This window comes from Eulemur rufifrons, chromosome 8 (assembly GCF_041146395.1).
Source record: "Eulemur rufifrons isolate Redbay chromosome 8, OSU_ERuf_1, whole genome shotgun sequence".
Classification (NCBI taxonomy): domain Eukaryota; kingdom Metazoa; phylum Chordata; class Mammalia; order Primates; family Lemuridae; genus Eulemur; species Eulemur rufifrons.
This window is the reverse complement of record NC_090990.1, coordinates 89722866-89734890: the sequence shown is the minus strand read 5'-3', so window position 1 is coordinate 89734890 and position 12025 is coordinate 89722866. Positions and strand designations below refer to the sequence as shown.

The 12025-nt window shown below is 34.1% G+C and overlaps 1 protein-coding gene across 1 annotated transcript in view; it reads right to left on the bottom strand.

The window, feature by feature from the left end:
* RALGPS2 (Ral GEF with PH domain and SH3 binding motif 2) overlaps nt 1-12025 on the bottom strand; it is a 158237-nt gene that overhangs the window by 69953 nt on the left and 76259 nt on the right. The window contains exon 8 of the mRNA XM_069478396.1: nt 9373-9499. Coding sequence (XP_069334497.1) covers nt 9373-9499 — 127 coding nt within the window. The remainder of the gene's footprint in view (nt 1-9372; nt 9500-12025) is intronic.

Genomic DNA, 12025 nt, shown 5'->3' with positions numbered 1-12025 from the left:
TTTTAAAAATTATATTGAGGAGATACAGGCAAAGTTGTGTTTTCTAAAATGTAAATATTTGCCACATTATAAAACAAAGCTTTATTTTAAATAACTGAATACATGTTCAAGATACTTAACAATTTATTTAAAAACTATGAGAATCTCTAACTTCCAGGGGAAAAAAAATTTTTAAATTTTAGTCAAGTAATACATTTTATTTATAAAAATACAGACAGGAAATTAGAGAGAAACCTCTAGTTTTGCCTACAGAAAATACATTTTCCATTGAATAAAAGTTATTTCAAATTGAATTTGTGCCTTCCACATGTAATGATTAAATGTGAGTTTTTGCCAATATATTCTATGCCAATTTTCCCAAAAGAATTAAGTGACCCATGGTATTAAAATACGTATCATTTTAAAAAAATGCAGAAATGCATGCATTATGGTCAATAATGGTCAATTTATGAAAACAATTATACAAATGAAAATCTCCTGAAATGTATTTTATGTAGTTCTAAAATCAGCAAAATATTATTATAAAAATGCAGAATATTTAGTGTAATGATTTTACAGATCTGAATTACAATTCTAAATGCGTTTATTAATACTTTTTTTAAAAAAAATTACCGATCCTTACTATTTAAAAAAAAACCTGTCTGCTATTCAAATCAGAAAGCTTGGACTCAGTAGATTTCAACTATCATATTATTACTACTCATCTTTGTACTTTCTGTAATACCAATCATGGCATCTTGTATAGAGTAGGTGATCAATAAATGTGTTTTAAAAAACAATATCCAAGTTTTCAGGTATGAAATTACATTGATCCATAATCTTCACTTGTAAACTTAATAGAGGCATGTCAGTTATTATGTAGCAGGTAGTTACGAGGCTGGACCATAAACAAATAAAAAGAAAAATTAAGGCAATAATAGACATAGTAGGAATTTCAGCCTAAAGAGAGTGTTGTGAGAGAACAGGTTAGGTCACTTGTGTGGTAGTAAGGTTCAAGAGCTACCTATTTTGTAGGTTACCTAGGAATAAAGATATATTTACCTTACCTTCAGTGAGACTGAACTATAACCTTGCCTTGGAGCTGGTTTATAGAAGGATTTCTTATGTTCAGTTATTATTAATAAATTAATAAAGTTTATCTGACAAAAGATTTAGACTGTATTCTGTACTCAGTGGGAGGCCATCAATGCCCAAGGATACATGGCCTCTCTGAAACAGACTGTGAAAACTTGAGATTTTCGAAAAATGCCAAAATTAGACAGCAACTTGAAAGTTAGTAGATACCTACAAATAAACTTATCCTCATGCTCCAAGCCTGGTAGAGTGTAAAAATCAATTTCAGTCTAATATTCATTTAACTCTTGAGTCATCATATGAGAGTGCTAATTCTTTTAGCATTATATTTCTTAGTATTCCTACTGTTAACAATATAAAAAGCCTATAAAAATTGGTGCAATTTATGAAAATGTTTTAAATTACTTAGAAATCTGTACTAAAGTGACATGATTTTTGTATATTTAAATTAATCTTAACAGTAAGTTGAAGATTATTATACCCTAACAAGTTTTTAGTCTTTTGTTTTAGTATCTGTAAAAGACAACCAAGTAATAAAAGAATGATTCCACTTATGTAATGACCTGCCCCCCGGGGGGGGAGGGGGAAGCCATCTAAAAACAAGCTTACTTTTCAGTTTTATCAGTGGGGTTAACAGTTATCAAGTTGTAATTCTATAGATTATTATAGGAAAAACCCATGAACTCAAAATTTTAACCTAATCACAGGCCCACAAAATTTTAATGTAATCAACAATGTTTTCTTTGAACTATAAATAAAATAGATACAATGCATATCTTTATAGCAAATCAACTTAACCTTCCTTTCCTCAGTTTCTTCACCTGTAAAATACAAATATCACCTACCTTATAAAATTGTTGTAAAGTGTACAGTATCAGGCATATAGGGTTAAGAGCTGAATAAATGTTAGTTATTAAAGTTATTTTCCTGCTAAGGTTTGCTCAAAAAATTACAAAACAACTTATTGAAATATTCACAGTTGGAAACGCCACTGGCAAACTGTTCAAACTGGGGAAATTTGATTTTGTTTATGATTAGCATGCAGATCTGTATAGCTGCTACTCTTAAAAAAGATATAGGCTTTTAAAGAAAAAACTATGAACATGGGAATGAAATTAATACAACCCTATCCACAGCTCTTTTGTATCACAAGTCTTTGGTTTAATGTAAACTTCAGAAAATACACAATAAAGAACTTAGAGGAATTTTAAATGCATAAAAAACAGTGAGGGTGAAAAAGGATGTAAATGAGGTAATGGAAACTGGGGATGTAATTTTGGCTGAAGAAAAAGCCAGGGCTAGCTGCCAGATGGTAAGAGTTCATTCTCAGCATTCAAAAGAAAATGACTGAACATGCTTTACTGCTATTTTAGAATGCAATATATAACAATATATAATCAAAAGAATAGGGTAACGTAATTCATAATGTATATTATCTACAAATCAAATCAAATAAAGGAAAATGAAACAAAATTCTTAAATACTAAAAGCCAGTGACATTTTTTGACTGTTAGGCATTTTTGAAATCAGTGTCAGAGTCTTTTATGTACCTAGTCAAATAAAATTCTATCAAAGGAAAAAGAAAATATCCTGTTAATTCCTAAAGAGCAATAAGAAAGCTTTGAGGCCGGGCGCGGTGGCTCATGCCTGTAATCCTAGCACTCTGGGAGGCCGAGGTGGGCGGATCGTTTGAGCTCAGGAGTTCGAGACCAGCCTGAGCAAGAGCGAGACCCCATCTCTACTAAAAATAGAAAGAAATTATATGGACAGCTAAAAATATATATAGAAAAAATTAGCCGGGCATGGTGGTGCATGCCTGTAGTCCCAGCTACTCGGGAGGCTGAGACAGGAGGATTGCTTGAGCTCAGGAGTTTGAGGTTGCTGTGAGCTAGGCTGACGCCACGGCACTCACTCTAGCCTGGGCAACAGAGTGAGACTCTGTCTCAAAAAAAAAAAAAAAAAAAAAAAAAAAGAAAGCTTTGAAATTTGTTGAAATTATCTGAATAGGAATGTGAATAAAAAACTATTATTTTTGAAGATTTGTATATAAGTTAGAAATTTCTAAAGCTAATGTAAAACTAAAGAACTGAATTCTACTGAGAGATCAGTACTTAACATTTCAATATATGCAAAACTACTGAAAAACAAAAACAGGATCAAATAAAAATCTGAAGATTCTTGTAATTTTAGGTATACTTTAAAAATTTCATTAATTGTGATGAGGACACCACTAACAATGCAAGGCACAGGACAATGATACACATCTCTTCTAGGACACAGGGAAGAGGAGAGACTATTCCTGGGATAGTGATATCAACCTGAACCTCAGTTATTAAGTTTCATAAAGGCAGGGGAAAAGCCCATTTCTTCTCCTGGTATATATCTAGCACCAAGCACAGTGCTAAGCAAATAATGGTTGCCAGCTAAGGTGCCAAAAGAAACCCGGGGGAGGGGAAGGGGTTGATGCATGCAAATACGCCACCCAAATAAATTTATTGTATTTGAACAAAAATTAAAACAAAAGAAACTTACTGAAAACAATGGGAAGAGCTAGAAAGGCATAATTTAATTAATTATTTGAACCAACAAGTATTTATTGCGTGATTACTTTTGTTCTAGATGCTATAAGGACAAAGCTTTAAACCAAGACTTATACAGTGTAGAGAAGGAGACAGATTAATGAAAATATCGTAAATAGGGTGCTTTTCAGAAAGCAGTGGGCAGAGGACACTATATTAAAGGGAGTTAAGAGAACAGCCTTTCTCTTCTCAAAAAAAGAAAGTCCTATTATGAAAACCTGACGTATTAAATTGGGAAGGTAAAGGAGAGTTCTCTCTGCAATAGTAAGGAGTAATCACACCTACATACATTTTACGTCCAACAGAAAGGCTAGGAATTTTACAAAAACTTCTCTGTAACATTCTGCTATATTGCTAGGAAGCAATATATAGTACTGTAACAACTTATTTATTTCCATAGTTTTGTTAATAAAAATTTGCTTTCTTTCCCAGAAAGCATCCTAATCTGGTTGAGCTACTGCATCCTCCCATTACATGAATAAAATAGAAATGAGGCTTAGAAAATGCACATGAAAGAATATTTATCATGTTCCATACAACTAAATTTTTTTTGCAATGTTCTAGTTTTATTCTCTCTCCGGCAAAACAAAACCTCCTGTGCCAAATTCTTCAACGAGCCCCTTAAGATTGTTCTCCAATGACAAGAACAAATGAGTGCTTAATGATTTTCAGATTTAAAGCAATAATTCTCTTATAAAACAATTTTTTCCTTGAGATTTGCCAAACTATTCCTCTCTAGACAAACTGTATCCTTATTCTAAGAATTTTTCACTCTATTGTCCAAGCTGACTAATTTTTACCTTGAATGCAAACCAGCAGAAGAGATAATTTTTCAAAGGATGATGAGTTGAGAGCCAAGGAAACATTTTCTACTTCTTATAATTTAATCCACATTGAATTACAGATAAATTTAGCAGCATCAAAGTAAGAGTTTTGTCAGCATATAAACCTCTACACTCCCTTTTCGAAGTTTCACAAAGAACGGTCTGTTTTGATCATTATATTTAGAAGAGAAAACATTGTTAGTTTGGATCCCATCTCTCAAGTTAAGAAATAGATGATTAGCCTTTACCTCTTCTCTATGGACTATAGATTATTTTGGTTGATACATTCTTACCATAAGAACTTTTGCAGACATAATGGACAAAGGATAGCATTATGCAAATTCTCGTATACTTGAAGAAGAATATTAATTAACTTACTAATTTGCATGATGAGTATTATCTTTCAAATGTCTTCAGGGCAAGCTCTGTCCTGCCAAAAATGTACAGCATCTTATAAACGCTGAAGTTTTTGGCAACTGTACTAGCTCTAGGCCTAGTCTCTTATGAACAGGAAAGGATTTTGAAATCAATGCAAGTTAAATCTAAAAATCACAACATAATTAGTTTTAAATTAGAATAAAATATGAAAAAAGTATTAACAGGATATAAACTATTGTTAAATCTTTATTCTTTAACACACTTCAGTACTGAAGATCAGGAATAAAAAAATAAACCATCTGATGTAAATCAAGCAGTTAAAAAGCTGTCAAAGAGATGTGCTTAACATTTTCTTGGGAAAACCATATATGTTTTGATAAACTGAATACATTTAATCTCAAGGTTTGCTACAAAACAAAACTGTCACTACATTAAAAGGATGATTTTCATGCTGGAAACTAACTACACTGAGCCATAATAACTTATATGACAAATGTTTCATTTTTCTTTCCTCAGTCTACTAAAGTTTATGCCATGTGGTCTACAATCATCTCATGAGCAAGATGCTTCTTCACATAACAGTATAGAGATGAACTATACAATATATAAAATTATGCAGATGCTAAAGCGTACATTCTCCATTTTTTTTTAAAGAAAGGGTCTCACTGTGTTGCCCAGACTGAAGTGCGGTGGAGCAATCACACCTCACTGTAACCTCGAACTCCTGGGCTCAAGCGATCTTTCTGTCTCAGCCTCCGAGTAGCTAGGACTACAAGCAGTGTGCCACCATGCCCAACTAATTTTTTTCATTTTTTAAGAGATAGGGTCTTGCTACGCTCCCTAGGCTATTTTAACACCTTAAGGTCTTTCCCATTTTCCCCCTTTTGTTTCTAACTCTTGTATAACCCTCAGACACAAGCATCTCATTTTACTAAAGAATACAAGTAGAGAAGCAGGAGAAGAAATTCAGTAAAATACCAGATTTGTAGTGTGAAGTAGTGTAGATAATGCTACACTGATGGGATCACTGGCAGAGTAAGCTGGGATGTAAGATGGGGATCAAGTTTGGAGGAAGGGGGAACGAAAGATGATGAATTCTCTTCTAGACATGCTGAACTGGAGTTACCCATACATTTCTCATTCAATCAATCAGTATTTTAGTATCTAAAATGTTAGGAGGCTTTAGGGATTAAGTAGACAGTTAGATATACAGGTCTAGTGTAGATCTGGAAGTATTCAGGCAACACATAGAAAAAACCTGAATGACTAATCCAAGAGAGTGTACAGAGTAAGAAAAGAAGTGTATTGAGACCTTTACAAGAATACATCTAAGAGAATGGCAGAGAATGATGAGCCAATAAAACAAAAGCCAGAAATGTAGAAGAAAAACCAAGAAAGACTGGTGCTATCTGTGGAGAATTTCAAGGAGGAGAAATAACTGGCATCAACCATCCCAAAATTAAGATGAGACTTGAGAAATATCTATTAAATGTTTTCAACTAGGAAGTCAATGGTAACCGTACTGGGAAAATTTCTACAGAGTGAAGAGGGAGATATTAGCATGGTATCTGCTAATATCTAATTTGCTTATTAGATATGAGCAAAAGAAAACAGCAAGAAAAAGGACACAGCAAGAATAGGGTACTTTTTTTTATAATATTAGCTTAAGTGTAAAGTGAAAGAGAACTATTAATACATGGTAATAGTGAAATGTAGGATTCTGGATCATGAGAACATACAAAATGAAAGAGAACTAAAAAGAGAGGAGACCAAATTGAAAACAACAACAAAAAAATAATGGTTCTAATATTTTTGTCCAAGTTAACATCTGTACCCTCAATATTTGCTCCATTTGCTTTAACCCAAAGGGATAATTATTGTGTTTGTTTCAGGTACCAGGGCTGAAAGTGAAGTGGTATATTCTCCAACAGAAAACCTTTCCTGATTCCTCTGAACTTTCTAACTTTGCTAGTGGTTTCTTCCCTTTATTTCTCTCTGTATCTACATGAGATTGTCCATGAGTATACATAAGCATGTGTACACACACAGCTTCAAATCCTATACTGAAGTCTCTGCTGGTGAAAAATATAAAACAAAGATTCTTACTAGAAATCACAGCATAAGAATTCATATTACTTTGACATGTTCCCATTTTCAATAGAACATAACCTTAATTTTCTTTTCTAGAAGACACAAATTATGGAATTTAGTTTGAGAAAAACATTTTGTAGAGAAAAAGAAAGCAATCATAGAATCAGAAAATCTTGGAATGAGAGTTTAGCAGGTATAATTCTAGGTCAAGATTTTAGATTATGGATCTGTCAGTAACTCGGTTTTAGGACTATGAGCCAGGTCTTCTACCTCTCTGGACCTTGGTTTTCTCAATCGTAAAATAAGTTAAGTAGAAGACATCACTATGACCCCATTCACCGTTAAAAAGAAATGATTCTCTAGGTAAAGAGAACTAGGCTCAAACAAGACTATTCAATGACTTGAAAAGTTAGTACAGTAGAGCCATTTTGGAATTGGGGATTGCCAATTCTCATTCTAACATTCTTCATGCTATAAAAAGTTTATGTTCTTGTGAATTGTGAAGAGATTATTTTGAACATATTGACTGCCATACAAAAAGCCCAGAAACTTTTCCTTGGGGCCGCAGTGTTTTATTATGAAAATAAAATAAAAACTTTGAGTGTAATTTAAAGGTAAACATAAATAGAAAAATGAAATTTATTGACTTCTATTCATTTAATGCACGTTTTAAAAATTAAATTGTCAATAGTAACAATAAGAACATCAACAAGTAAGATTTTATATATGCTTCACACGACCCGAGTCAAAACTAGAGTGAGTTAAATACAACTCTCATGGCAGTTAAGGTGATAAAATCCTCTATTCCTCCTCTCCCCTAAATTGCATTTTCAAGTATGGGCATAGCTTAGACTATGCTAAAAAGTGGAGCACATACAGAATTGTCTTTCTTCTAATATCCAGCTCAGAGCCTCTCTGATGGTAGTCATGCTTACTATGGTCCAGAATTGTTTATCAAAGAAATAGGACACAATACACAGGTATGTAGAGGCCATTAACTATACTGTGCTTAGGGGTATTCTGCCTTCAACATAAGGTGCATAGGCCGGGCGCGGTGGCTCACCCCTCTAATCCTAGCACTCTGGGAGGCCGAGGCAGGAGGATCGCTCGAGGTCAGGAGTTCGAGATCAGCCTGAGCAAGAGCGAGACCCCATCTCTACTAAAAAAAATAAAAAGAAATTAGCTGGACAACTAAAAATATATGTAGAAAAAAATTAGCCGGGCATGATGGCGCATGCCTATACTCCCAGCTACTCGGGAGGCTGAGGCAGGAGGATTGCTTGAGCCCAGGAGTTTGAGGTTGCTGTGAGCTAGGCTGACACCATGGCACTCACTTGGGCCACAGAGCGAGACTCTGTCTCAAAAAAACAAACAAACAACAAAAAAACAAACATAAGGTGCACAACATGTCCCCATTCCCACTAAAATCCTGACATGTCCCACAATATTCTAAAGAGTTCAACTCTTCTCTGGGAAACTAAGGTTGATGCTCAATAACAGCTGAATAGGTGTGTTTCAACCACCTCTTTGTCCCTATTTTGTCTTCTAGTCACTGGTACTATAAAAACACCTTTGAAGGTGATACTTTGAAGTCTCCTAAAGAAATAGCAGACTTTTCAAGTACTCTCAGAAATAGCTATCATTAAATCTGGCTTGAGTAGTTACATGAAAGAGTAGACACTGGGGGTGTGTGGGGGGGAAAAAGGGATATTAGAAACAAACAAATGTTTATAATTTGACTACTCTTTACTTAAGATCAAACTAATTTATCTTAATGTACGCTAGGTATATATCAGATAGAGTGATTTCTGTACATTTAATTTACATACAAATTAAAAAAGACAATTCAGGACTTCTTTTCATTCCAACACATAATAAAGCATTAGTCATATTTTGCTGAAAATAATCTTATAGGTAAGAGATAAATTCTTAGTCAAATGATATGTAAAATACAGAACTGTCTCAACACCAAGCTAAATTTCCACAGCTAATCAACTCATCTCACCCAGGTAAACAATACCAATATTGCAATGAGATTACTCTTCAGAATTTACACTAAAACATCTGCTGACTACTATATAAGAACTTTAATTAATTTCTTTAGTTAACATGTTAAACTTCATTACAAACTACTGTTTCGTTCTTTAAAAACATTACTAAAAAGCTAAAACATTCTGTTTTACTGTATGGTCCATCTCAAAAAAAACATAATAGTCTATGAAAAACCTTGAGGACAAACGGCTAATTTAATACGAAAATACATTTCAGGTAATAACATAACAACTTCCTTTAGTCAATTTTTTTCAGCTTAGCAATCTTGCAGTAATTTAAGGGATAAGTTCACTTTAAAAATACCTTGAATTTCATATAAATTACTGATTAAAGAAGAGCAACAACTAGGAACAACACACAGTGGCAAAACTCACCTAAATAGGGAATGCAAGGTGTCATCTTTAAACTACTTATATAGTCTCTGAGTCTTTTGTAGTTATCTTCTTTACTCATTACATATTCTAATTTTTCAAAGGTAGTTTTGTCTTTTCGACTTAGTAACTAAAAAACAAACAGAAAAGCCTAGGTTATTTACAAATCCCATTTTATAGTATCAAAGATGTAAACTGAAGTTGTATTTACTGTGAATTTGGATTTTAATTTCTAAGTTGTATCTTCTTTAATTATATTTTGGTAGCATGTAAATAAAACATAGAACATGTCTGTTACAATAACCAAATTATTTTTAAAATATAATATTTTATATGTACATAAAATTATTAACTAAGTAATAAATTATAATACATTATTTCTCTTTACCATTTTAAATGATTAAGCAACTTTTATTTACTTTCCTAATTTAAAATAATTAATATTCCTATTCAGCTCAAAAGCCCAAATATTTTAATTGACTATCCCCTGCCTCCTCAAAGACAAACATTCTTGCATAATCATTAAGAGATAAATAAATACCCAATTTTGCGATTTAAGTAACACTTTTTTTTTTTTTTTTTTTGAGACAGAGTCTCACTTTGTTGCCCAGGCTAGAGTGAGTGCCGTGGCGTCAGCTTAGCTCACAGCAACCTCAAACTCCTGGGCTTAAGCGATCCTACTGCCTCAGCCTCCCGAGTAGCTGGGACTACAGGCATGCGCCACTATGCCCGGCTAATTTTTTCTGTATAGATTTTTAGTTGTCCATATAATGTCTTTCTATTTTTAGTAGAGACGGGGTCTCGCTCTTGCTCAGGCTGGTCTCGAACTCCTGACCTTGAGCGATCCACCCGCCTCGGCCTCCCAGAGTGCTAGGATTACAGGCGTGAGCCACTGCGCCCGGCCAAGTAACACTTTTTCTTGAAAAATCTAGTTATGGCTAGTCCTAATAACTGTAAAACCTGCAATTCCTTACATTTTCAGACTCTGATAAGACATTTTCCGTTCTTCGATCAGTGCTATATATCACATACAGCATAACTAAAAGACAATGTTATAAAAGTCTTGTAGAGTAATTTGTAGTGAGTGCCCTTTGAGATCAATGGAGATAATCAGGCTGGGTGCAGTGGTTCATGCCTGTAATCCTAGCACTCTGGGAAGCTGAGGTGGGAGGATGGCTCGAGGTCAAGAGTCGAGACTAGCCTGAGCAAGAGCAAGACCTCGTCTCTACTAAAAATAGAAAGAAATTATATGGACAGCTAAAAATATATATAGGAAAAAAAAAAAATTAGCCGGGCATGGTGGTGCATGTAGTCCCAGCTACTCGGGAGGCTGAGGCAGGAGGATTACTTGAGCCCAGGAGTTTGAGGTTGCTGTGAGCTAAGCTGATGCCATGGCACTCTAGCCCGGGCAACAAAGTGAGACTCTGTCTCAAAAAAAAGGAGATAATCAACATGTCATCTTTAAGCTAGAAAAAGCCAGGTCAGCCACCCACAATGGTATGTGCTCAAAGACTCAGCAAATATTAATATATTTGTGAATCATTCCAAAGACTCTAAAAAAGTATTTTTCTTTAAACTTATGAAGTTACTATTTCATTAGTATGTAATAAAATTTCACATTCTTTCATATTAAAATATTGGTGTTATTTTATAGCATACAAAACAATTCCACCGGTACCATTCTCATCTAATTCTCCTATGAGGTTAACACAAAAGTTTGAGTCTTTTGTAGTTATCTTCTTTACTCATTAAAGATGAAGAGGCTGAGATTCAAAGGCGATCACAGGGTTAGCAAGTAGCAGAATATACTAATACTCTCAATCATCCACTTGTTTGCAAAGATGTGCATCCCTGTTATTCAGGGTCCCATTGTCTGGTTTTGGAGATAAGGAGTATTTTCTTTCTTTTTTGTCTTCCCTTTTTTTCTTGTTACAGGGAAGCTTGTAGATAAGGAGTGTTTTGACACCTAATTCACTACTCTTCCTAGTATCAAGTAATACAGTTAGGACCTATTTTTCATAGGCTCAAAGATGCAGATTATCTTTAGATAATAATCTCTGCCAGAAAAATGCCTGAACACTATCCTTCCCTCTTTAAAATACAATGTCAAGGAGTCCTTTGCTTTACTGTTTTAGAATTTAGATGGATATTCCATGGCCTAAAACTGGTCTTATAATCTTCTCCTACCCCACTTCAAGGCACTTGATTAGCATTCTCAAGATTAGATGGAAATGCCTGCTGGCTACCTGTAAGTCTAACCACTCCTTTCTCTCCCCCAAAACAAAGCATTTGGATACGTAAAATACAGTTACGTGACACTATAGGCATAACAAAAAAACTATTCTTTTTTCCTAAGTCAATCATTCAAAAACTTTGGTACAATATCAGGAGAAACAAATTACTTGGGACTCATAACTGATCTTGCCACATCTGGAACACAAAACTGTGGTTAAGAACTGAACTATATGGACCAGTATGTGTAAAAATAACATTGTTTTACAATTTTCGTAATAAACCAATAATCAGATCAATAGAATTCAATCTGGGGTGTGGTAGGAGACTTGTTTCTTAGAAGAATATTTAGAGGAAGCATATGGATATACAGAACTAATTAGATGTTAATATAGGTATTTCCCTAGTGACAGCTCAGAAAATC